Below are 27,536 nucleotides of genomic sequence, written 5' to 3'. Positions count from 1 at the left end.
AATATGAAACAAGTGGGTTTGGGATTCACTTTTGAATACCACCCCACACAAATTAACTATCTAGACTTGACTCTGACGGCAGGATACCGGAAACTGGAAACATTTTTTAGGGAATTCCCTACTTCACGCCTCGAGTTGTCATCCAAGACATACTCCCTACTCAGTAGCAAAAGGCCAATTTAATAAAGAATATTTTTATTATACACTTGCTCTTTTACTATTCATTGGTCTCTGTGGTGTATTACATTAATACACCATTGTTTTTTTTGGGCCTCTTTGGAACAAGTTTGCTGCTGCCTGCTGCTTGCTGGTGTTTTCAGTCAGCTGGGCGGCTGCGAAGTCCCAGCCTGCTGTTATTGCACCTGGAGGTGCTTCACTTCCTGTAAGTGCAATCAATCTATTTCCTTTGTGCCTTTGCTCCAACATTACTGGGCTATGGTTGTTTGCTCTTTGTGTCTATACAGGTCATAGGAGTGCTCTCTCAAGGTATCTCTGACCGGACATCATTGCTGGTTGCATACAGTGAGCTGGACCACTGTGACGTTCCAGTCTGCCCCACTAGCACCGCTGGGTGCTACACCTTTGTGAGTATAATTTGACATCCTGCACCACTTTCCATTTGTTTTGGTGGTACTAGGCCATGGTGGCGCCTCTGTTCTTTTTTTGCAAAAGGCCAATTTACCAGATTGTGGAGAAACTGTACAGAATATACTGATTGTAATTGTGAGGGTGATCTTCTAGCGGAAAGTAGACATGTGAGTTTCAATTCGGAACGAATCGAAATTCAGCCGAATTTGTTAAATTTGGAGCTTTGGATCAATTCGAATTTCCAAATTACGGTAGTACTGAATCTACCGAATAAATCTGAATTCGTTCGGATTTATTCGGTAGATTCGGATGGCCATGGATTACACTAGTATTGTACAGTTTATTAGGTTATATCACTCTAATATGGGTTACACCTAATATACAGTACATAATACTAGTCTAATACACAGCACATCCCAACTAACACATACCGAAATGCCGAATTTCCGAATTGAACCGAATCAAATCGAACCGAATCCAGCCGAATTTATTCGAATCCGAATTAATCCGAAACGATTACGAAACAAATTAATTTGCATTTTTCTGAATTCGAATCGATCCGAACCGAAAATCGAAAACATCCGAATCGATCCGAACCGAAACAATTTTTTCGACCATGCACAAGTCTAGCGGAAAGATTAAGGAAAAGAAAATATTCTTTGAGGGATATCAACAGGGCTAGGAAGGCAGTGGAGGCTGAACCTCGAGAGAAACTCTTATCCAATATCACCAAACATAGAGGGAATAAGGAGTTTAATGGGGTGACATTTGTTACCGAGTAAAGCGCACAATATACAGTAACTAAAATTGTTTGCAAACATTTTCCCTTATTCGCCGCAGATGATGGGTTAACTGGACTGGTGGAGGAGAGTTTGAGATGCTCCTCAAGGAGATGTGTCACCTTGGGAGGTATTTTAGCTCCAACTCAACTAAAGAATAGTGTTACCCCTTCATCCAGTTATTGGTTGTCATGTGCAGGGACATATAAATGTGGTCACAAGAAGTGCAGACCTTGTGAATTTGTCAGGGTAACTAAAAATTTCACCTCATTTGTCATGGGCAAAACTTTTGATGTTAGACATTGCCTGAACTGTTTGTCTACTTTTGTCATTTATCTTATAAGCTGTCAACAATGTAAGCTACAGTACGTAGTTCTCTCGACACGGGACATAAATTCCTGCATTAGGGAACATTTATCAACTATTACTATTGGCCGGTCCTCAACCCCTTTGGTTCAACACTTTATTAATGCCATCATAGCAGTCTAAGTACTTTCAGTTGGAATATCATTGAGAGGGTGTTGACCTATATATCAAAAAGAGGGGGTGACCTATGCCAAAAACTAGCCAAGAGAGAGATTTACTAGATATTTTGCTTAAGAACCAGGGTCCATGAGGGTCTGAATTCAAGATATGACCTTATAAATTACTGGGAGTAAAGGTCTGCTGTCTATGTCCTAAGTACCAATATGTGATCTTCATGGTTGATTAAATATTTCCTACCTGTTCTATGTTAAATACATTTTTTGCATATATTGTGTATTATTATTGTTTTTGTATTTTATTGTACCCTATTGTATCAATGCAATGTTTTGTGGACCCAGGACATACTTGAAAACGAGAGAAATCTCAATGTATCCTTCCTGGTAAAATATTTTATAAATAAATAAAATATTTTATAAATATAACGATAAACTTGTCTAATACCTATTGTTCTGTATATACATTATGCTTTTTGTGTGAAAGGGCCAGTAAACATAGAAAATAATGTTATATAATTCTGCACATAGTGCAGAATTATATAACATTATATTAGTGCTAGAGTTATATTACCTAATATTGCCTGCTAAGTTTTTTTTAAAAATAGTGTTTTCCAGACCCGCTCTCTGTGCTCTTCTGAGCGGGTCTGCTGTCTACACAGAGCTCTGTCTGACAGTGGGAGCGAGCTGCACTAAGTGTAATGGCGCTGTCGGGCCGGGCTGTGACTAGACAGCTGGCCAGATACGCTCTGTCTAAAAAACAGACCCGCTTAGAAGAGTACAGAGAGCAGGTTTCTGGAAAACACTATTTTTTAATAAAACTTAGCAGGCAATATTAGGTTATATAAATCTAGCACTAATATAATGTTATATAATTCTGCACTATGTGCAGAGTTATATAACATTATTGTCTATGTTTACTGGCCCTTTAATCAATTGATACATTGTGTACATTTATGCATTGTTTTATATCTCTTTGGAGTGTATTAGTTTAACTATTTGTTATGTGCATCTGTCCTGTTCACTAAGGAAACCTCTGATGGCTGCTGCTAATTACAAATGTTTAAACAATAATCTTGAGCTTAAGCTGGGGCGTGGCACTTTTCCACCAATAGAATTATTTTATATTTGTTTTAAGGGTGACTGAGACATAACCATTTATAGCTATGATTACGGCTCCTAGCCAAAACGCGTAAGCCAGACAGTGCTGCGCTTGTATGTTCTACTCTGTGCAGTGTGTATCTCCGATTTTAAATACTTTGAAATAAAAGCTACTTTTTAGAAGACCGGATTCTCCTCTTCTTCTTATTGCTGTTCCATCAACAAACTGACATATTATAGGACATCAGGCAAAAGATTGCCCACGTTAGTCAGTGTTTTTAAAAGTTTATTTGGTCATTAAATATTTAATGCTCTGATTTTTGGTCACAAAGTAAGAAAAAAAAGAGAGAGAACATCTGATGACACAAATTGAACTTGTAGCACACAGCAATATTCTAACCTATAATAATAATAACTAAATTAAAAACCTTATGAAAATGTCAGACACAACTATTTTTTTGTATAAGAATTTATTACATTTGTGTTTAGAGTAAATCACCAACTTAAGATGTATAGTAAGGAGAGAAGAAATATAAATTATGATTTAGTTGGCAGCGATGGTGTTCTGGATCCAGGAGACGTAGTTGCAGACCTTGGTGTAGACACCAGGATAGTTCTTGAGAGCACAGCCATAGCCCCATGAGACAATACCCTGCAGCTGTCCGTTACACACCACAGGTCCACCGGAGTCACCCTGCAGGAACAGGAAAGAATGATATACTATGTGCACAAGCGTCTATCAGAGACAATATGACTGTTGACATGACTTGAAACAAAAGTTAAAGTACAAAATTCTTGGGGACAATTCCTACTTAAAATTATTTCATTTTATTTTTCAAAACATAAAAATACATATTTCTGTGTTTCTAGATATTTTAAGACATTTTACAAAGCAGCCACTAAATTAAGAATTGTCTTCTGTCAACATTAAGGATATAGAATTGCACGTAATAATTATTACAAAATGTAGTTCTATAGTTCATGTCAGAATACAGGACAAATAATGAGGACTAGTCTACAAGCTGAGCTCAAGCGATAAAGCCAGGTGCGCTATCTTGTGCTTTGACAGGAACTAAAAATAGCGTAAATCTAGTATTACAAATAGATGGTAAAAAAAAGGTTATAAAAGAATATTTACGTTGCTCACATTTTTTGTAAGCGCTATACATTTAATAGAGTACAGCGAGCGCTATTAGAAGTGTTGCACTCAAGCTCAAAAGTAAATAGTGCTGAAAATGTAGCACTTTTGTAGACCTAATGTAACATTTTTTCTTATAAATTTGCATTTTAAAAGATAACAATATATTAAATAATGTATTTCAGTTATACTTATGCATATTGAATGTAAAATAAAGGTTTGTTTTTTAACAAAAAGTTTTATCAGCAATTTTTAACACCAATGGTATATCATAAGGTGCTGGAATGTGAAACGCTTAAATGTGTATTTGTAACTAAGTTAAAATCTCGACTATTTTAGCTGACACAAGCTTTTCAGAGTGCCCTCATAAAAGTCTATTATGTGAAGGATTTAGTGCACCCTGCTATCCGACATCCAGATGTTGGCACGCTTGAACAATAAAAAAAAAATACTTAAAACTTTTAAAATGAGACCAAAACTAAAAGTGCTATTGATTGATCTTTGTTACAAAAGCATTAGTTATTTTGTTGTGAAGAAACTTATTTCCCAGCAGCAATGCCTGAACCAGCCAAGCCAGCGCCTAAGAAGGGCTCCAAGAAAACTGTAACAAGTATCATTTCATAAAGGGTTAACTCTGTTCAGTTTTGAGAAAACTATTTTCTGAGGCAGGTTTCCTAGCATATTGTGTACTGTAATTAAGTTTGTGATAAGCATTCACTGCTAGGTGATAAGAAGGACTCAATTGTTTTCTTGTGTGTACTTGTTATCTGCGGTGGCCTGTCCAAGGGCTTTGTCTAAATGTGTGATGGGGGATTTTATGCTTCCCCCCCTGGGAGTGCCCTGTGTGCATGTAACCTAAATAAAAAGCAGGCTGGGCATCCCAGTCCTGAGTTCTTGGTTGTCCCTCAATCGCAGCGTTGACTCGTTTTGTGGGCAGAAGGGTATCCTAGCTGTACTACAGCTAAGGGGGATTATTCTACATTTGCGAGACTCATATAGAATACTATGGAGAGCAGTTTCTCCCCTCTTCAGCAATAGGAATCCAGGCTACTAAGCGGTCCATCTCTCAGTAAGACTAAGGGTAACCGTAACAATCTTGTAATCTGTATGTATAGTACAAAAAAAGTGTTTATACAATAGAATAAATTTGTTGTAAAACCAACATAACTCGCCTATTCATAGAAAAACGATAAAAGTCAAGTTTATGCAGTGGTAGGAGGAGTTACCTGGCAGGAATCCTTGCCTCCTTCCAGATATCCAACACAGATCATGTTGTTGGTGATCTCACCGGGGTAGGCATTGCTACACTGGGTACTAGTCAGAACGGGAGCGTCCACGCACTGCAGGAGATCTGGGGAGTTGGCTGTAAACAATGTAGAGAATAATTAAGCATATTCAAAAAAAAATCTGATGTAGAAATACCTCTAATTAAACACAACGGTCCCCATTTAAGAAGGTGTGGGCAGACAAATACCCATGCAGGGACATTTTCTGTCAAGTTAAAATACAGCTATGGAGCATCATTTGATGGTAGTTAAAGACTGTGTTATGCAATCCTGTCCTCTGCTCATCTACCCTACCTCAGATTGTATAGAGGGTTGGCAGTTGTAGGCTCATATGAATAAGACTTCACCATAAGATCTCTGAATCCTGATCCATCTAAAATAATACTAACGGCTGTATTACACTGTACCTGAAACCCACCCATATGAGGTTTTATCTCTTGTACCAACCTCGTTACAAGTAGGAAAATAACAGGACCAGCACATACCTTTGGGAGATGTCCCAAATAACTTGTAACAGATAAACTTATGTGCACACCTGGAGGAGCTCCGTTTCCAGGGTCCTAGTATATAACCTCCTTACAAGTGCCATTTCAGCTATAAAATATTTCCCTCCCTAGAACCTTCTTCCCACATTTTCAGTGAAAAAGGGGGAGTGGGGTAAGTGCGCTAAAAAAAAAAAAAAAAGAAGCTAAAGGTATCAAAACAAAATTTAATTACTAATAGTATTAATATTGGAGAAATGTTTAACTATATTTTAACAGTGTGAAAAAAATAAAATGTGATTTACAAAAAATAAAAATAAATTAATAGAACAAGTGTTGTTCTTTGTATTAAAATTGGGAGTGGATTTCAACTCTCTAAGTGATATCATAAAAAAGTAACTAAGGCAATGTGAAAAAATGTATCATTAATAATGTTTTAAATTTGTTACATGTGAGAAACTCGTTATATAAGGTAATTAGATACTAAATAGTAAGAATAGATTATCGATAGCAGTATATTAAGATTATGTTATTCTATGGGTCCAGAACTGAAAAATAGCAGGTTCTCAGGGACCTCTCAAATAGCCCTAATATAGTAAATGCACACAGATGTAAAGAATCTTATATATTTATTATTAGTCAAAAGTTCTACAATATAGCAATTATAAAGGGGACGTCTCCCCAAATGCACAGCCTAAAATTTCTCTAAAACCATTAAAAATCTAAAAAACTGAAATAAAACTATCTCTGTAATTGTCAAGTAAATATTCAGAAACCATATATCATATATGCACGATAGAATTTTGTATTGTGAACTCTTGTAATGACTATTATGATAGATTCGTTATCCAGAGTGATTTTTTTATTTCACCTAAGGATTATGAGTGGATAGTACATAGTCTCTATGCAAGTTCCGTAATAAATTATGTTGACACGCAGAGGTATGTTATCTAGGGGTGATTACACACTCCCTTCAGTTGTGGTTAAGACAAATTTTTAAAGCTTACTTTATCTGAATCCTTGAGGAGCTTCTGGAGCCTGTGTCCACCGGCTATCTCTCAGTCGAGTCAGCACGCCGCATGGATCTTGGCGTCTGACGTCACCGGTAAAATCGCCGGTTGTCAAAAACAAATTTTTTCAGCTAGAGTGTATATTGTATCCAGATATGATTTGGGAAATAAGTTCTTTGTCGGTCAGTAGAGATTACACCCTGCACCTAGTGCCAATGCACGTAGGGGAAAGTTAGACTCCGATATTGATGAATCAAAACGTAACAGAATAACCCGGGTTACCTCAGATATTGATTAAAAATTGATTTGGGAATCAGATGTCATCATCTGTAGTAGGCACAGTCACTTAGATCGACGCGTTTCACTCACCAGGGAGCTTTATCAAGATGCAGGTGACTGGCAAAAGGTGTTCTTAAGTAGGCTGTAGATGATTCTGATTGGTCCTTTTTCTGATACTTTTTTATAAAGGTGGAATTACAGGTATTTTCTTCATACGCGTATCGTATTCCTTATACATGCTCAGAGATTTAAGGTGGAAGTCTTTAAACTCAGAAAAAGGCTTTGAAACTTTTTAATGCAGTTCTTTTTGGTGGTGCTTAAGTCATTTTCCTTACCGGTTTCCTGTTGTTGATTTACATTATACATTGAAGATCAAGTTTTAATTTGTATAACTAATATTGTCCCTCCTATAAGGGCATAACAGCTGTTTATGAAAATCTATTATTTAGAAAATTTACATCTGTTTTGCATAAGGTATAAATATATATTCTCAGATTGTTTTTTATGTAGGTTAAGGTTTGTTTGATAGATTGAAGTTATTTTCATACCTTCTGTTAATTCTATTATAATTCGAAAAGAAAAGGTGAGAGGTCTAATTCAGAGTTCAGGCCTTTAGGGTATAGAGTATCATATTTATAGATCAGTTCGGCCTCCTTTATCAACAATTTCTTCTCTATATTCCCACCTCTCCAATGTTTATGTACTTTCTTTATGGCCCAATATTTTAAGTGTTTAGTATTGCCTTTATGAACTGTTTTAAAGTGTTTGTATAAGTGGGTGTCCTCCTTACCATTTTTGATATTACAGATGTGTTCTCTTATGCGGTCCCTTACCATTCTTGTGGTTTCTCCAAAGTAAAAAAGATTACAGGAGCACTTTAAGATATAAATTATATTTTTATTAGTACATCTTATGATATCTTGGATAATGAGGGGTTTTGTGACCTTATTAATTTCAATATTCTTCATTTTGCTACTGTGACTGCAGGCCTTGCATGAATAGCAGGGAAAAAATCCCATAATGTCTTTACCTGTTAGGTCTTTTTGTTTAAAAGTAATTTTCTTTGTTTTTTTCAGTTCACTAGGGGCTAAGAGTGTCTTTAAATTGGCAACTTTTTTGAATATAAATACGGGGTTATCAGAGATTTTTTCACCTAACACATCGTCTTCTTTAAGAAGATGCCAGTGTTTTTTTATTGCTTTTTTTATAATATTCTGGTCAATACTATAATCTGTTATAAACGGAATCTTTATTTTATCGGTATTATTTACCCTAGGTCTTTCTTTATACATTAGTAGAGACTCCCTATCCGTATTTTTTGCTATTTCTATGGCTTTCTCTGTGATATCGTTTTGGTAACCCCTAGCTTTGAATCTTTCTAATAGGATCTCAGACTGCTGTTCAAAGTCTACTATCCTGGAGCAGTTCTTCCTAATACGTAAGTATTGCCCTATTGGGATACTCTTTTTCCATACGTCCAAGTGGCAGCTGTTTGCGTGTATATAATTGCTGCAGTCAACCTTTTTAAAATGAGTTTTTGTTTCCAATTTATTTTCCACCCTCATAATCTCTAGATCTAGAAATACTATTGAGTCTTTACTGTAGTTAGATGTAAAGTTTAGACCCCAAGTGTTGTTATTCATTTCTTTAAACATAGTTTGTAGTTCTTGTTCTGTCCCCCTCCATATTATCAGAAGGTCATCGATGTACCTTTTATAGAGCACAAGGTTTGCACCATAGCTATCAAAGAACTGGGATTCCCATGCACCCATGAACAGATTGGCATAGCTAGGTGCAAACCTTGTGCCCATCGCCATGCCCTCTACTTGGAGATAAAATTTCTCGTTGAAAGAGAAGTAATTGTATTCTAGTATATATTTAATACTTTTCAAAATAAAGGACCTATGTTGGTCTGTCATAAGTGGGTCAGAGCTGAGAAACATATCTACAGCTTTAATGCCCTTTGAGTGGTTAATCACTGTGTACAGCGATGTAACATCGCATGTTACCAGGAACATCCCTTCTTCCCAATTTATAGATTTAAGCGTATTTAATACTTGTGTGGAGTCTTTAAGGTATGAGTTTAAATTCTTTACGTGTTTTTGCAGGAAGTTGTCAACATATTTGGATAAGTTAGCAGATAGTGATTCTATTCCAGAAATGATTGGTCTCCCGGGGGGGTTGACCAAACATTTATGAATCTTTGGCAGGAAGTAGAATATGGGTATACGGGGATATTTGGGTGTCAAAAATTCAAGTTCTTTGTCATTTAGTATCCCTGATACACTGCCCTCTTTAAGAATTTTATTTAGCGTTTTATTGAATTTTTCGGTTGGATTAAAATCTAGTTTTTTATAGGTCTTAGTATCATTCAGAAGTCTATCTGCCTCTTTTATGTATTTACTAGTATCCATAAGGACAATCCCTCCGCCCTTATCCGCGGGTTTGATGGTTATATCACTGTTTTTTTGAAGATTTTCAATTATTCCTTTTTCTTTGACATTTAGATTATATTTCTTTTTCTTTTGAAGATTGGATTTTTGTATGTCTTTACATACCAATTTTTCAAATGTGTCAAGATAACTGCCCTTAGCCTGGACTGGGTTAAATTTTGATTTGACCTTAAAATCTGTATGCTGAATGTTGTCTAGAACCGGTCTATTGGTTATTTGTCTTTCAATGGGACATTTAAGGAAAAATCTTTTTATTGTTAGGTTCCTCACAAACTTTTTGATGTGGATATGTGTGTTAAATTTATTTAATCTTTTAGTTGGTGCAAAAGATAGACCTAAACTTAGGACTTTTTCTTCTTCTGTTTTTAGTTTAATACTACTTAAATTAAAAATCCCCTGTCTAGTCTCTATCTCCACCTTTTTGCCTCGTTTAGAAGCTCCTCCTCCTCTCTTTCCTCTAAATTTCTTTTTCTCCTGGTATTTGATTCGCTTTCGTGTCTTATCAGATCTCTTGAGTGGCCCTCCCCTAGAGGGCTTCTCTCTAAAAAAACTTGCTCATCATTTTTTTGTTGTTCCCCCTCACGGGGTCTTTGGTCTCTAAGTGTTTCAAATCGATTATGTGTCGGGACCCTCAAAGTATCATTCTGTCTTTCTGTCCATCTGTTAGTTCTTCTTGGGTATTCCCAATTATTATGTCTATTTTGATGACTTCTGTCTGGATTCTGTCTATGCATGTTGTGTCTAAATTCTGAGTAAAAGTGGTCTCTATTTTGATACCTCGGGTATCTTGGTCTATCATATTGGGCATTGTGATCGTTATTGTTGTATCTTGGTCTATCATATTGGGCATTATGATCATTATTATTATATTGGAAATTGTGATTATTACTGTAATACCTCTCATAATTTTGGTAATCATTATAAGGATGAAAATTTCTATTATTTTCAGAATTAGTGTAGTATTGTGTTTGAGGGTCTCTTATAGTTCTATTCATGTAATTGTTATCTCGTCTTATATCTTGGCGATCATGTCTCAGGGGGGTTTCATTCGTATTTTCCTCTCTATTTATTTGCATATTGTCATTTATGTCCCTTTCCATTTTTCCCCATTTTGATCTTAGAATGTCCTTATTTAAATTTGCTAATTTATCAATAATTACTTTTTGCCTTTCTTTGAATTCGTTACTACTTTTTTTGTCTTTCAGTTTATCTTTAATTTCCAGAATATTTTTCTCAATAGTAATTAGAGTTTCCTTCCTAGATCTTTTTAAAATGTCTATTAGAGTGTTTGATGCTTTCTTTAGAGTGTCAGTCCACTCAGTCTGCAGTGTATCTGAAAGTGGAAATGTGCAATTTTTATTAAGGCGAAGCCCTCTTGGGATAATGTCCTTAGTGGTGTATCTATTTAAAAAGACTAATTCCATCTTTTGTTTCAGTTCTTTGATCATATTTTGTTCTAAACTCTGCATTAGATCAGATATTTTATCAGATGTACATGTGTTAGTTATTGGAATATTGTCATCTCTCATATCCGAGAAAATTTGATCCCTGAAATCAAAAATATCTTCCATATTGGAAGTGTATACCTGCAGCTACTACTAGGTGAAGGAAAAGTTTTTGTGATCTGTGGGGTGACCGTAGAGCGCTGGTACAAGGAGATACCACACACTTACAAAATGAGAAGATCGTTCGTTCTTCTCGGTGTTGTTTGAGTGAAAAAGGGGGAGTGGGGTAAGTGCGCTAAAAAAAAAAAAAGAAGCTAAAGGTATCAAAACAAAATTTAATTACTAATAGTATTAATATTGGAGAAATGTTTAACTATAATTTAACAGTGTGAAAAAAATAAAATGTGATTTACAAAAAATAAAAATAGATTAATAGAACAAGTGTTGTTCTTTGTATTAAAATTGGGAGTGGATTTCAACTCTCTAAGTGATATCATAAAAAAGTAACTAAGGCAATGTGAAAAAATGTATCATTAATAATGTTTTAAATTTGTTACATGTGAGAAACTCCTTATATAAGGTAATTAGATACTAAATAGTAAGAATGGATTATCGATAGCAGTATATTAAGATTATGTTATTCTATGGGTCCAGAACTGAAAAATAGCAGGTTCCCAGGGACCTCTCAAATAGCCCTAATATAGTAAATGCACACAGATGTTCTATTAATTTATTTTTATTTTTTGTAAATCACATTTTATTTTTTTCACACTGTTAAAATATAGTTAAACATTTCTCCAATATTAATACTATTAGTAATTAAATTTTGTTTTGATACCTTTAGCTTCTTTTTTTTTTTTAGCGCACTTACCCCACTCCCCCTTTTTCACTCAAACAACACCGAGAAGAACAAAGGATCTTCTCATTTTGTAAGTGTGTGGTATCTCCTTGTACCAGCGCTCTACGGTCACCCCACAGATCACAAAAACTTTTCCTTCACCTAGTAGTAGCTGCAGGTATACACTTCCAATATGGAAGATATTTTTGATTTCAGGGATCAAATTTTCTCGGATATGAGAGATGACAATATTCCAATAACTAACACATGTACATCTGATAAAATATCTGATCTAATGCAGAGTTTAGAACAAAATATGATCAAAGAACTGAAACAAAAGATGGAATTAGTCTTTTTAAATAGATACACCACTAAGGACATTATCCCAAGAGGGCTTCGCCTTAATAAAAATTGCACATTTCCACTTTCAGATACACTGCAGACTGAGTGGACTGACACCCTAAAGAAAGCATCAAACACTCTAATAGACATTTTAAAAAGATCTAGGAAGGAAACTCTAATTACTATTGAGAAAAATATTCTGGAAATTAAAGATAAACTGAAAGACAAAACAAGTAGTAACGAATTCAAAGAAAGGCAAAAAGTAATTATTGATAAATTAGCAAATTTAAATAAGGACATTCTAAGATCAAAATGGGGAAAAATGGAAAGGGACATAAATGACAATATGCAAATAAATAGAGAGGAAAATACGAATGAAACCCCCCTGAGACATGATCGCCAAGATATAAGACGAGATAACAATTACATGAATAGAACTATAAGAGACCCTCAAACACAATACTACACTAATTCTGAAAATAATAGAAATTTTCATCCTTATAATGATTACCAAAATTATGAGAGGTATTACAGTAATAATCGCAATTTCCAATATAATAATAATGATCATAATGCCCAATATGATAGACCAAGATACAACAATAACGATCACAATGCCCAATATGATAGACCAAGATACCCGAGGTATCAAAATAGAGACCACTTTTACTCAGAATTTAGACACAACATGCATAGACAGAATCCAGACAGAAGTCATCAAAATAGACATAATAATTGGGAATACCCAAGAAGAACTAACAGATGGACAGAAAGACAGAATGATACTTGGAGGGTCCCGACACATAATCGATTTGAAACACTTAGAGACCAAAGACCCCGTGAGGGGGAACAACAAAAAAATGATGAGCAAGTTTTTTTAGAGAGAAGCCCTCTAGGGGAGGGCCACTCAAGAGATCTGATAAGACACGAAAGCGAATCAAATACCAGGAGAAAAAGAAATTTAGAGGAAAGAGAGGAGGAGGAGCTTCTAAACGAGGCAAAAAGGTGGAGATAGAGACTAGACAGGGGATTTTTAATTTAAGTAGTATTAAACTAAAAACAGAAGAAGAAAAAGTCCTAAGTTTAGGTCTGTCTTTTGCACCAACTAAAAGATTAAATAAATTTAACACACATATCCACATCAAAAAGTTTGTGAGGAACCTAACAATAAAAAGATTTTTCCTTAAATGTCCCATTGAAAGACAAATAACCAATAGACCGGTTCTAGACAACATTCAGCATACAGATTTTAAGGTCAAATCAAAATTTAACCCAGTCCAGGCTAAGGGCAGTTATTTTGACACATTTGAAAAATTGGTATGTAAAGACATACAAAAATCCAATCTTCAAAAGAAAAAGAAATATAATCTAAATGTCAAAGAAAAAGGAATAATTGAAAATCTTCAAAAAAACAGTGATATAACCATCAAACCCGCGTATAAGGGCGGAGGGATTGTCCTTATGGATACTAGTAAATACATAAAAGAGGCAGATAGACTTCTGAATGATACTAAGACCTATAAAAAACTAGATTTTAATCCAACCGAAAAATTCAATAAAACGCTAAATAAAATTCTTAAAGAGGGCAGTGTATCAGGGATACTAAATGACAAAGAACTTGAATTTTTGACACCCAAATATCCCCGTATACCCATATTCTACTTCCTGCCAAAGATTCATAAATGTTTGGTCAACCCCCCAGGGAGACCAATCATTTCTGGAATAGAATCACTATCTGCTAACTTATCCAAATATGTTGACAACTTCCTGCAAAAACACGTAAAGAATTTAAACTCATACCTTAAAGACTCCACACAAGTATTAAATACGCTTAAATCTATAAATTGGGAAGAAGGGATGTACCTGGTAACATGCGATGTTACATCGCTGTACACAGTGATTAACCACTCAAAGGGCATTAAAGCTGTAGATATGTTTCTCAGCTCTGACCCACTTATGACAGACCAACATAGGTCCTTTATTTTGAAAAGTATTAAATATATACTAGAATACAATTACTTCTCTTTCAACGAGAAATTTTATCTCCAAGTAGAGGGCACGGCGATGGGCACAAGGTTTGCACCTAGCTATGCCAATCTGTTCATGGGTGCATGGGAATCCCAGTTCTTTGATAGCTATGGTGCAAACCTTGTGCTCTTTAAAGGTACATCGATGACCTTCTGATAATATGGAGGGGGACAGAACAAGAACTACAAACTATGTTTAAAGAAATGAATAACAACACTTGGGGTCTAAACTTTACATCTAACTACAGTAAAGACTCAATAGTATTTCTAGATCTAGAGATTATGAGGGTGGAAAATAAATTGGAAACAAAAACTCATTTTAAAAAGGTTGACTGCAGCAATTATATACACGCAAACAGCTGCCACTTGGACGTATGGAAAAAGAGTATCCCAATAGGGCAATACTTACGTATTAGGAAGAACTGCTCCAGGATAGTAGACTTTGAACAGCAGTCTGAGATCCTATTAGAAAGATTCAAAGCTAGGGGTTACCAAAACGATATCACAGAGAAAGCCATAGAAAGAGCAAAAAATACGGATAGGGAGTCTCTACTAATGTATAAAGAAAGACCTAGGGTAAATAATACCAATAAAATAAAGATTCCGTTTATAACAGATTATAGTATTGACCAGAATATTATAAAAAAAGCAATAAAAAAACACTGGCATCTTCTTAAAGAAGACGATGTGTTAGGTGAAAAAATCTCTGATAACCCCGTATTTATATTCAAAAAAGTTGCCAATTTAAAGACACTCTTAGCCCCTAGTGAACTGAAAAAAACAAAGAAAATTACTTTTAAACAAAAAGACCTAACAGGTAAAGACATTATGGGATTTTTTCCCTGCTATTCATGCAAGGCCTGCAGTCACAGTAGCAAAATGAAGAATATTGAAATTAATAAGGTCACAAAACCCCTCATTATCCAAGATATCATAAGATGTACTAATAAAAATATAATTTATATCTTAAAGTGCTCCTGTAATCTTTTTTACTTTGGAGAAACCACAAGAATGGTAAGGGACCGCATAAGAGAACACATCTGTAATATCAAAAATGGTAAGGAGGACACCCACTTATACAAACACTTTAAAACAGTTCATAAAGGCAATACTAAACACTTAAAATATTGGGCCATAAAGAAAGTACATAAATATTGGAGAGGTGGGAATATAGAGAAGAAATTGTTGATAAAGGAGGCCGAACTGATCTATAAATATGATACTCTATACCCTAAAGGCCTGAACTCTGAATTAGACCTCTCACCTTTTCTTTTCAAATTATAATATAATTAACAGAAGGTATGAAAATAACTTCAATCTATCAAACAAACCTTAACCTACATAAAAAACAATCTGAGAATATATATTTATACCTTATGCAAAACAGATGTAAATTTTCTAAATAATAGATTTTCATAAACAGCTGTTATGCCCTTATAGGAGGGACAATATTAGTTATACAAATTAAAACTTGATCTTCAATGTATAATGTAAATCAACAACAGGAAACCGGTAAGGAAAATGACTTAAGCACCACCAAAAAGAACTGCATTAAAAAGTTTCAAAGCCTTTTTCTGAGTTTAAAGACTTCCACCTTAAATCTCTGAGCATGTATAAGGAATACGATACCCGTATGAAGAAAATACCTGTAATTCCACCTTTATAAAAAAGTATCCGAAAAAGGACCAATCAGAATCATCTACAGCCTACTTAAGAACACCTTTTGCCAGTCACCTGCATCTTGATAAAGCTCCCTGGTGAGTGAAACGCGTCGATCTAAATGACTGTGCCTACTACAGATGAAGACATCTGATTCCCAAATCATTTTTTAATCAATATCTGAGGTAACCCGGGTTATTCTGTTACGTTTTGATTCATCAATATCGGAGTCTAACTTTCCCCTACGTGCATTGGCACTAGGTGCAGGGTGTAATCTCTACTGACCGACAAAGAACTTATTTCCCAAATCATATCTGGATACAATATACACTCTAGCTGAAAAAATTTGTTTTTGACAACCGGCGATTTTACCGGTAACGTCAGACGCCAAGATCCATGCGGCGTGCTGACTCGACTGAGAGATAGCCGGTGGACACAGGCTCCAGAAGCTCCTCAAGGATTCAGATAAAGTAAGCTTTAAAAATTTGTCTTAACCACAACTGAAGGGAGAGTGTAATCACCCATAGATAACATACCTCTGCGTGTCAACATAATTTATTACGGAACTTGCATAGAGAGTATGTACTATCCACTCATAATCCTTAGGTGAAATAAAAAAATCACTCTGGATAACGAATCTATCATAATAGTCATTACAAGAGTTCACAATACAAAATTCTATCGTGCTTATATGATATATGGTTTCTGAATATTTACTTGACAATTACAGAGATTGTTTTATTTCAGTTTTTTAGATTTTTAATGGTTTTAGAGAAATTTTAGGCTGTGCATTTGGGGAGACGTCCCCTTTATAATTGCTATATTGTAGAACTTTTGACTAATAATAAATATATAAGATTCTTTACATCTGTGTGCATTTACTATATTAGGGCTATTTGAGAGGTCCCTGGGAACCTGCTATTTTTCAGTTCTGGACCCATAGAATAACATAATCTTAATATACTGCTATCGATAATCTATTCTTACTATTTAGTATCTAATTACCTTATATAAGGAGTTTCTCACATGTAACAAATTTAAAACATTATTAATGATACATTTTTTCACATTGCCTTAGTTACTTTTTTATGATATCACTTAGAGAGTTGAAATCCACTCCCAATTTTAATACAAAGAACAACACTTGTTCTATTAATTTATTTTTATTTTTTGTAAATCACATTTTATTTTTTTCACACTGTTAAAATATAGTTAGACATTTCTCCAATATTAATACTATTAGTAATTAAATTTTGTTTTGATACCTTTAGCTTCTTTCTTTTTTTTAGCGCACTTACCCCACTCCCCCTTTTTCACTCAAACAACACCGAGAAGAACGAAGGATCTTCTCATTTTGTAAGTGTGTGGTATCTCCTTGTACCAGCGCTCTACGGTCACCCCACTTCCCACATTTTCAGCCAGATTACATACAATGGTAGTAACCTTCCAATCAATGCTAAATTAACAAAATATAAAACATATATAAATAATTATGTGTGGAAATAGACTTCTGAGTTCAGAGACATGGAATTGCTGGATCATATATTAGTGTGAAGTAAAAAAAAAGAGTTGGAATCTATGAGCATTTTAAGGTAATGATTAAATTAATTAACATTTAGATATTTTCAAATAGAATAAATCAATTTTATTTCAAATTTTACACCAACCATACATTTGACATTTCTTTCTCACTGGTATCATCTTCTGTTTCTCTCCTTTTCCTTTAGACTTGAGAACCTCTTTAGCTGTATTCTGCTTTGTATAAAAGTGAATCTACCACTGATTGTGGTCCATTCATGCACAAATGTACCAACTAATGTATTAATTACCAATATAGGAATTCTACTCTACCCCATGAATCTATGTAGAGCATTATGTAAAATATTGGAACTTTATAAATAACACATAATACTACTACTACTACTACTACTACTACTACTACTAATAATAATAATAATAATGGAATTCTTAAGAGAGGTAATAATATTGTATAGGTTATTGATGGGTTTACTCACATCCGCTGCTGAGAGTATTTCCCCAGCCAGAGATCAGACAGCTGGTGCCAGCGGCGGCACACCCAGAGGGCAGAGCCACAGAGTTCACATAGGAGTTGAGAGTAGCAGGAGAGGCGAGCTTGATGAGCATGATGTCATTGTCCAGGGTCCAGGAGTTGTAACCAGAATGTCTGATGACCTTGGCAGAGTTGATGAACTGCTCAGTGCCTTCACTGGCAAAAATGTTGTGTTCTCCCAGTCTGACCTGGATGCTTCTGCAAAGGGGATAATTCAAATAATCATGAAAAATGCATATCAGTTGTACTCAATAAGGACAGTACCTACTTTTAGCGGCCGATTTATGAAAGTGCGAGCGGACATGATACGATGTAGCGTATCATGTCTGCTGCACATCGATAAATGCTGATAGCATACGCTATCGGCATTTATCATTGCATCAGCAGTTCTTGTGAAGTCTTTTAGGACAATGTTGAATATAAGAATCAAATGCTATAACCATTTTCTATCCTCTCTCTCCCCTCCATGTCATCCTCTCTCTCTTAGGAAAAAACAAACAACGAGTGGAGGTGGCGCCTACGGCTGTCTAACAGTGCATAGAAATCACTTAATTAAGCATAGAATATTTGTCAGTACAAAAAACAGGAGCAATATATATGTGAAAATATAACAATATAAAAATATAAAAAAGGAGCACATGCAAATTGCTATACTAAAAAATATATTCAAATTTATTAGATTTTTTTATATAAAACAATCACTCATAACAGACTAAATAGTAAAATAATCTCCAAATGTAATAACACCGGTGTTAAACTAAAATACTTCAAAATCACATTCAATACTAATGCCAATACAATCAATTAAAACTCTAAAATGGTGAAATAATAAAGCGGACCTCTCTGGATCACTCTAATATGTAGAAAGGTCATGTACAATTGTATTTTGACAGATAGCTGGTAATTAGTCCAACAATATATTGATCCTGTTTTTTGTACTGACAAATACTCTATGCTTAATTAAGTGATTTCTATGCACTGTTAGACAGCCGTAGGCGCCACCTCCACTCGTTGTTTGTTTTTTCCTCAATCCCATTTAACTGCACAAGTTGTGAGAGGTGCAGTTAGTGAGGTTGGCAAGTCTAACATCTGCTTAAATTTCAGTTCTCACAAATCCTAGTTGTTTGTATGTATATATATATACTCTCTCTTTTTCTCTGTCTCTTTTGTTCCCTCTCCTTTCCCCTCTCTTGTTCTCTGGAACTAGTCGGCTGGATCTAGGATATCTGGGTAGATGCACCAGATATTAGCAGTTATTGCAAATAATGTAATGAATAATGAAGTACGGAAGCTTACAATAGACTACATGATCCATAAACCTGCATATAATGTATATTTATACAATCCATATGACTTACGCTTTGTAGCAGTGAGCAGCAGACACAACCCACTGGCTGTTAATCAGGGACCCACCACAGAAATGGTAACCGGAGTTCAGGGACACCTGGAATGGAAGAGCGTTCTTACCACAGGTGTAACCTCCTACGATCTTATCATCATCCAATGCAGCTGAGAAAAGGAGAAATAAGCAGGGTGAGATGTCTTAAACATATAACAGGTATCATATATCATGTTTAGGGTCTTACAAGTTTGTTGTTAGTTAATTGTACTTACAGGGACAGTAAAGTTAAAATTAAACTTTCATGATTAAGACAGAGGGCTCCATTTATCAAGCTGCCTGTGCAGCTTAGGAGCGCTTCAGTGCACACTCACACTATACACCAGCTCTTAGCTGGTGAATTAAAATCACCCTTGACAAGTCTAATGGATTAACAGCCCCTGCTCATGCGTGATTGGCCCCTGCTCATGCGCGATTGGCCTTGCATGAGCAGAAGGCGGCATTGCACATGCAGCCGCTTGCACAATATTAAATACCACAAAGCTGGGTAGAAAGATTTTCAGAAGCGAACCTTGTCCGCCTGCTTATTGTTAAATGGGGTCCAGAACACGCAATTTTAAACAAAACTATAGTTTAATTGTATTATATAATTTGCTTTATTCTCTCAGTATAATTTGTTGAAAAGCATACCTAGGGGGCTTAGGAACAGAAGTGCAGTAATGGGAGTTAGATACTTATTGTGGGCTGCACATATATGCTTCTTTTCATTGACTCACTTTATGTGTTCATCTAGCTCCCAGTAGGGAATTGCTGATCCTTCAACAAAAAAATACTAACTGAATGAAGCAAATTAGATAATAAAAGTAAATTGGGAAGTTCTAATATTGTAAACCAGGGGCATAAAGTATATTTACTAACTTATTAACTCACAGTACTTGTTAGTGATGAATTCCTTTAGCATACGGCATCTCAATGATCTCATTGCTTCCTCTAATGCATGAGTGAAAGTTTTGGATGTTTTGCTAAAATTAAACCATTGTGGCTGCAAATTTTCACTCTCAGCAAATGTTAAATCATTGACAAATTATTTTAGTTTTTCTAATCTTTACCTTCATTTTACTGAATGTAACATTAGCATAAACTTGAGTGTAAGTTTAAGGAATTTATCATTCAAATACAATATTCAAATGTTATATTTAGAATTTAAATGTTAACAACAGTTCAAGTGAAATATTTTACCAGTCAAATGCCAAATGTAAAAGAAAAACTGCATTTACCCACTCATACTTCCTGATTAAATCTAAACATTTATTATTCAGTCCCTAGTAGAAACCAATGTATTTATGATTTATTAAAGATTCATTAACAATTATAAATGGCAGAAAAATTATCATAAAATATTAAGCAGTTTTATATCTAATTCAGAAAAGAAAAAGTATAAATATTTATTAAAGGAGCTATCTTGACTTTATGTGATAGAGAACTTACCAGCTGCTCCAAGGAGCATACAGATCAGAAGGAACTTCATGTTGACAATGGATGTTGGGTGAAGAAAAAGCTGCTTTTTATACAGTTTGTTAATCTCTATCTCCCCATATTTTCTATATTTAATGTATGCAAACAAGGTAAATAAGATACACATGACCTGCAGAAGGTCATTAGAAAGTTTATCTCTTGCCTTGTATGAAGAGTTATTTTAATCACGTAGTCATGAAAACTGCACATGTTCATACAAAGCTGTAAAAGTATAACCCGGGAACAGTGATGCAAGAGAGGCAATAAATCTCACTTCTGAAATACGAGAAAATATAAAAACTCTACAGTATTCGTAAATTAAGTAGTGAACTTAAATTCATCTGGGGTCCATCTATTAAGAGGGGAATGGCAGGTGAAATGAAACATTTAGATTCTCACCATTAACTATGCAGTATGAAGAACCAAACCCAGTGAGTATCTACTGCAAAAATAACTGTTAGCCCTGCACATTGCTTAGTAAATGCTGTGTACTATTCACCTAAAATAGGAGAATTGCAGGTGAATTTTATGCAGCATGTAGCAGAAACAAGCCCTTATAAAACTTTGAATTTAAATGTCTTGGATCTAACAGTCTTTTCTGCTCAACTGAAACCTATACTCTCCAACATTTTATCCCTCTCTTGCACAAACCTTGTGGCCTTAGAGTAGAAGGGCCGGATTCAACGAACAGTGGATACTGCTGTCTCCACCCGAAGTTTCCGGCTCGCCGGAAACAAGTTAAGAAGCAGCGGTCATAAGACTGCAATCATCGAGATGATTGACACCCCCTTCCAGGTAGCTAACTTGAGAAAGTTGTTTTGTTTTCTGAGCATTATGCACTCAGCAATAACTGTGGCACACTAGACGAACCCGCTATCTTCAGAGATGTTGATGGGCTGCTGAATGTCAGTAGAGGAAATCATGCACCCATGCTGACTTCCTATATTATAAATTCATACTTATGGCAAACAACTCTGCCCTCAGCCTGGCCAAACAAGTCTATTTTTCCTCCCCTGTGCCATCTCACACATCCAACCCCAGAAGGATGTTCTCAACCTTTAACTACCTTCCACGTCCACCTGCACCTCTACCCACTACCAAACTCACTGCTCGGATTATTGCTGATCACTTCAAAAATAAAATGGACACAATTAGAAAAGACATCTCTCCATCACACCCCTCAAACCCAGCCCTACTACTCACCTGTTCTACTAAAACATGTTCTGCTACTTTCCCCTGTAACAGAGTAAGACCTCCTCATATTCCTATCTTCTTCTCATTTCACAACCTGTCCACTTGTTTCTATTAATTCACGACTTCTTTTCTCTCTCTCTGCTTCTCTAACCCTGCCCAAACTTATCTCTTTAACCATTTTCTCACCACTGCCACATTTCCTGATACTCAAGCATGCGTCAATCACAACAGTCCTAAAAAAGCTCTCTTTTGACCCCTCCAACCTTTCTAACTATAGGCCGATCGCCTTGTTTCCCTTTGCCTCCAAATTAATTGAATACCTATACTATAATCATCTAACTCAAGTTCTCCTAACTAATTCCTTACTTGACCCATTACAATCTGACTTTAGCTATAAACACTCAACAGAAACTGTTCATGCTAAAGTAACAAATGATCTGCTATCAGCTAAAGCAAAGGGACACTACTCCTTAAATAATTCTTTTGGATCTATCTGCTGCTTTTGACACAGTTAACCATCCTCTCCTCTTACAAATCCTGCATTAACTTGGCATCCAAGACACAGTCCTCTCCTTGTTTGTTCCATATCTCTCAAACCATTAGTTTACAGTTTCCTTTAACAGCATATCCTCTGATTACTTGCCTCTATCAGTTGGAGTACAGCAAGGCTCTATGTTGTGTCCCTATCTTTTTTCTCTCTATACATCCTCCCTTGGAAAACAAACACACAGATATTTGCACACATACAAACACACATACCCACACACATACACACACAGACATGATTACAAAGGATTCTAGGTCTAACGCTAAAAGGTTCTTTAAGTACATCAATATCAAAAAATCTAAGAAGGACAATATAGGTACTTTAAAATACATGGAGGGTAGCATGATTAAAAGTAACAGGGAGAAGGCTGAGGTACTAAACCAGTTATTTTCTTCAGTATACACAAGAAAGGAACCAATGGAGGATACTTTTGATGAATTACAGGGCATTAAATTGGGCAGACAAAATGTAATAATCTCACTATATGCTGATGATATCATCTTATTCTTAAAAGATTCAAGTGTAAGCATCCTGAAATGCCTGGAAATAATTAGTCATTATAGTAAATTATCTGGGTATAATATAAATGCAAAAAAGTCAGAAATCTTATGAATAAAAAAAACTCCAAAAAGTTTTATTAAACATCCATTTCATGAGGTGAATTTTATTAAATATCTAGGTACAAAACTGGGTAGAAAACCGTGGGATTGGTACGGTTTAAACTATGCTGAATTTTTCACAAACTTGCCTTTTGAACTGAGCAGATGGAATATATTCTCCTTATCTCTCTCAGTAACAATTATGCTGACTAAAACGGTATTCTTTCCTTGCTTGCTGTTTATATTACAAAATGTTCCCTTATTCATAACGAAACAAGATATAAAAAGATATAATAGGACATGTGCGCTTTTTGCTTTGGGGAAAAAGAAGTCTCGTAAGCAGTTGAAAAGTTATCTATACCCAAAAGATATGGTGAATTTTCATTACCTAACCTAAGATACTATAATTGGATAACATTAGCTAAATATGGAATAGATTGGATAACAAGATCGGAATATATCACTTATTATGAAATAGATTCAGATCTAACAGCACCATTTAGTTTAAAAGCTGTTTTACGCCATGCATTTAGTAAACTACCATATAATATCAGACGGTTATTGACATTTTCAAACATTATTTTAACGTGGCAAAAGTATTGCATTATAATAGGGGTTGACTTTCAAAAATCTCGTTTTCTGCCAATTTTTGGAAATTCAGATTTTACTCCCGGCCTACACACTGCAGTCTTCAGAGAATGGCAACATTGAGGAATAATTTATTTCTCACAATTGATAAATGAGGAAACATATGTAATACAAACTTATGAAGAACTTTCCAATAAATTTTAGTTGCCTCCAAAAATGTTTATGCATACTTACATATGAGAAGCTATCTTTCACAAATCTGTCCAATAAGAGATTATGGGGCTTATTTATCAAATGTCTGTCCGAAATGATCCGATCAGCGGATTATGCCCGACAGACATCGCTGAATGCGGACAGCATTATGCTCACCGCATACAGCATTGCACCAGCAGTTCTTGTGAACTGCTGGTGCAACACCGCCCCCTGCAGATTTGCGGCCAATCAGCTGCTAGCAGGGGATGTCTGATGATCGGGTTGATTTCTGGTGAACACTGTCCTCCTCCTCAGAGCAGGTGGACAGGTTATGGAGCAGCGGTCTTTAGACCGCTGCTTTATAACTTGTGTTTCTGGCGAGCCTCAAGGCTCGCCAGAACACGGGGCTTCAATCTCCATACTGAGCTTGATAAATAGGCCCCTGTGTCTGGAATTTACAGGAAGTAGAGTCAAGCCTTAGAATTTATGATGCCGGTCTAAGATCAATTTCACATTGGTATAGAGCCTTACATACAAAGCTGGGCTACAAACATATAAACAATTTAAAGGAGAACTTCCAGAGATATTTTACGAATATACAGGATCGCATTTATACTAAAGTATAAGTCTGGCTGAATCCGCAACAACAATTGTTAGCTGGAAGGAAACACATTTATAACTGTTAAATAACTACTACTTTACCCCAGATAGAATCAATAAATGGGCGCAAATTGATAAAAAATGTAGATGTTTCAAATGTAAGGCAGAAAAGACAGACCTTACATTGCTTATGGTCATGCCCTAAAATTATGCAAATCTGGGGAAAAATAAGTTACTGGCTGAACAAAGTCCTTCAGATCAGGACTGAGATTAAACCATTTTATATATTTTTTCTGTATATGGATTATACGTGTTTAGGCGACCAACCAAATAAATACAAGCTTGGTTAACATGTCGATCATGGCAGTGCGAAGTGTAATATTTATACAATGGAAGTCACCCTATTCTCCTACCATATCTGAGTTTACGCAGACTATGAGATTACAGATGATGGTTGAGAGGCAAAATAATAAACTCATTATTGAAAGACATCTTGGACGGTTTTTCTCTAAATGGTTAAAATTCATTCAAGCTTGGCCAATCGCAATCCTTATCCAATTCATAACGCTTTTTCGGCATGGAAAAGGTGCTCCCTCAACAATGGCTGAATGAGGATAAATATTTCCTTATGACCACCCGTACATGGTCCTGAGTGGGCCACCAGGAGAAAAAGTTGATTCATTTTTTTTTTCTTATTATGTTTTTTCTTTTTTTAATGTTTATACATCCAGATATGTAACCACATACTAGGTATTATTGTTTGTTAAAAATAAATCAACCTGTGAAATCTGTTATATTTATTTAGCTGTGTCTCAAAAGTAATGGCATTGTACCTTGATCATTTCGGAAAATCAATAAAGTTGGTTTAAAAAAAAAAAAAGAAAAAAAAAGAAAGTAGAAATAGACTTATTTCCGTCTGGATAAATGTTTATAGCAGCCTCTATATATATATAGATATATAGATAGATAGATAAATATTGACTAATAACTAATTTAAGGCAAATTTATTTTTTAATTCTTCATAATAGTATCTAATATGAAAATATGCATAAAATTCAGATTAAGTAATCCCATATTTTACCATAAGCGTACTAAAAGTTTGTACATATTCTGAAGATTCTTCTTTACTCTGGATAACATAGTTAAGACCCTACTCCCCCCAGTTTTTAAAGGCGAGATTTGAATACACAGGGGTGAATTTAGCATTACCGCAGATTGGTAAAAATATTGAAACTTGAAAATTTAGTTGAAGCTCTTTACAATATAGCTGCCAGGTTTTGATAATATTAATAATGGACGAGCCTCTTTCCCTTGCCAAATATATTCAGCACTGTAAAATTCTAATATATCTTTTTTAAAGAATAACAACGGCAAATTCGGTAGCAGATATAGTAGCTGAGGAAAAATTATGGTTTTGATTATTGAAATTCTAGAGAAATAGATAAAGGGAAGACAGCCCACCTTTTAAGATCTTTTTTACATTTAGAAAAAAAAAATACCTTGATAATTAGCTTTACACCAATGTTGAGATTTTTTTGAATATTAATTCCCAGATATCTAATTGTTTCGACTGCCTTGAAAGGACAATTATAATCCTTGCCTATGTATTTGTATAACAATAACATTTCTGATTTTTCAGGGTTTATTTTATTACCCAAAAAAGAGTTAAAATATGTTGCTAAATTCAGAAATTGTGAGATAGTATTTTTGGTTTAACTTAGAAATAGGAGGAGATGATCTGCAAATAAAGTAAGGACTAAACTATGTTTCCCAATTCTATTTCCTTTAAGTTCTTTTCTAAGGAGAATGACAAATGGCTCTAAAGAGATATAAGAGGGTAGATGTGAAAGTGGGCATTTCTGTCTTGTGCCTTTAGAGAGTCTGATATTTGGAGTTAAGTTGTTATTTACTATAAAATTAGAGTATGGGTTTTATACAAAAGTTGTACAAAATTGCTAAAATTTTCAGCTAGACCAAACTGTTCTGTTGCTGTAAAAAGATAGTCCCAAGCGATTGAATCAAATGCTTTCTCAGCATCCACCATGAGGGCAAGATCTAATTTCCACCTTTTTTATCTTGTGTTTTATAACAATAATAATATACTCTCAGTAGAACTTTGAGTATATTTTTCTCTATATTCCTCCCACACATAAATCCTGCTTAGTCTTGGTGGTTTAAATTATTTAAACATATTTTAAGATGTTCAGCTATGATTGTGGTCAAAATCTTATAATCGCTGTGTAGCAGCAATGTGGGACTATATAATGCAGTATTCTCCGGGTCCTTATTTTTTTTAAATAAGTACAATCATAAAAGAATTTAGAAAAAAAAAAGGCCATTTCATAAACAAAACGTTCATGTGAAATACTGTTTCCTTAATCACCAGTGGTTTTAATGAACCGTTTTTCATTATCAATCTACCATTTTCAACAGAAATGACACATGGCTATAGCCATTTGTTAAGCCTCATTTTCTAAAAAAATATATAATTTCAAACAGATAGTAACTGATGATGTCCTGTAATGTCTTGTTTATGATGTCATAAGTGACTTTCTCAATCATTCTATTAATGATGTCATCTATGATGCCAGCAAAAATGTATAAAGCCTTATAAAGTCAGCATAGTGGAAGTTTTTAAAGCCTTTGAGTAATGGAGTTAATGCATAAACCTGTGTATTTCTGTATTTCTAAGTGTCCATCAACAAACTGAGCACATTTTCTCTAAGGATAAAGGGGTTCTTACCTTATGTACCCTTTTTGATGACATGGAACGTTTGCTAATGAAGGATACAAAAATCCAGGGGGTATCTGGACATTTGATCGATATATCCAGGCGGGGATGATTCCAAGAGGGTTACGTGGCTTTAAATTTCCCACTTTTGAGGTGGATGACAGTGACAAGGACTTTGTGAATGCTTGGAATACAGTGTTGTCAAAGTGTACTGTTCATCCCGCTTAATGTTATTATTGATTGATTGAATATAA

At 35.0% G+C, this 27,536-nt stretch overlaps 1 protein-coding gene across 1 annotated transcript; it reads right to left on the bottom strand.

Moving 5' to 3' along the window:
• Nucleotides 1-3,491: 3,491 nt before the first annotated feature.
• On the bottom strand, nt 3,492-26,595 carry LOC128644210 (trypsin-like). Its single transcript, XM_053696906.1, has 6 exons — nt 26,500-26,595; nt 20,805-20,994; nt 19,336-19,486; nt 17,922-18,175; nt 5,312-5,448; nt 3,492-3,641 (listed from the first exon to the last, which is right to left on the bottom strand). The coding sequence occupies exons 1-6, from the start codon at nt 26,593-26,595 to the stop codon at nt 3,492-3,494; spliced, it is 978 nt and encodes a 325-aa protein (XP_053552881.1).
• Between the last annotated feature and the right edge of the window lie 941 nt (nt 26,596-27,536).

This window comes from Bombina bombina, unplaced genomic scaffold (assembly GCF_027579735.1).
Source record: "Bombina bombina isolate aBomBom1 unplaced genomic scaffold, aBomBom1.pri scaffold_595, whole genome shotgun sequence".
NCBI lineage: Eukaryota > Metazoa > Chordata > Amphibia > Anura > Bombinatoridae > Bombina > Bombina bombina.
The sequence above is the reverse complement of the archived record's forward strand: the minus strand, read 5'-3'. Positions and strand labels throughout refer to the sequence as shown.

What these genes read in the sequence shown, in the direction of transcription:
- LOC128644210 (XM_053696906.1), bottom strand. Translation starts at nt 26,595, where the DNA reads ATGGTGGATGCTGAGAAAGCATTTGATTCAATCGCTTGGGACTATCTT. An exon ending in TATGCTCCTTGGAGCAGCTG is followed by an intron (nt 19,487 to 20,804) that starts GTAAGTTCTCTA and finishes TCCTTTTCTCAG; the next exon opens with CTGCATTGGATGATGATAAG. An exon ending in AAATACTCTCAGCAGCGGAT is followed by an intron (nt 5,449 to 17,921) that starts GTGAGTAAACCC and finishes CATTGTTTACAG; the next exon opens with CCAACTCCCCAGATCTCCTG.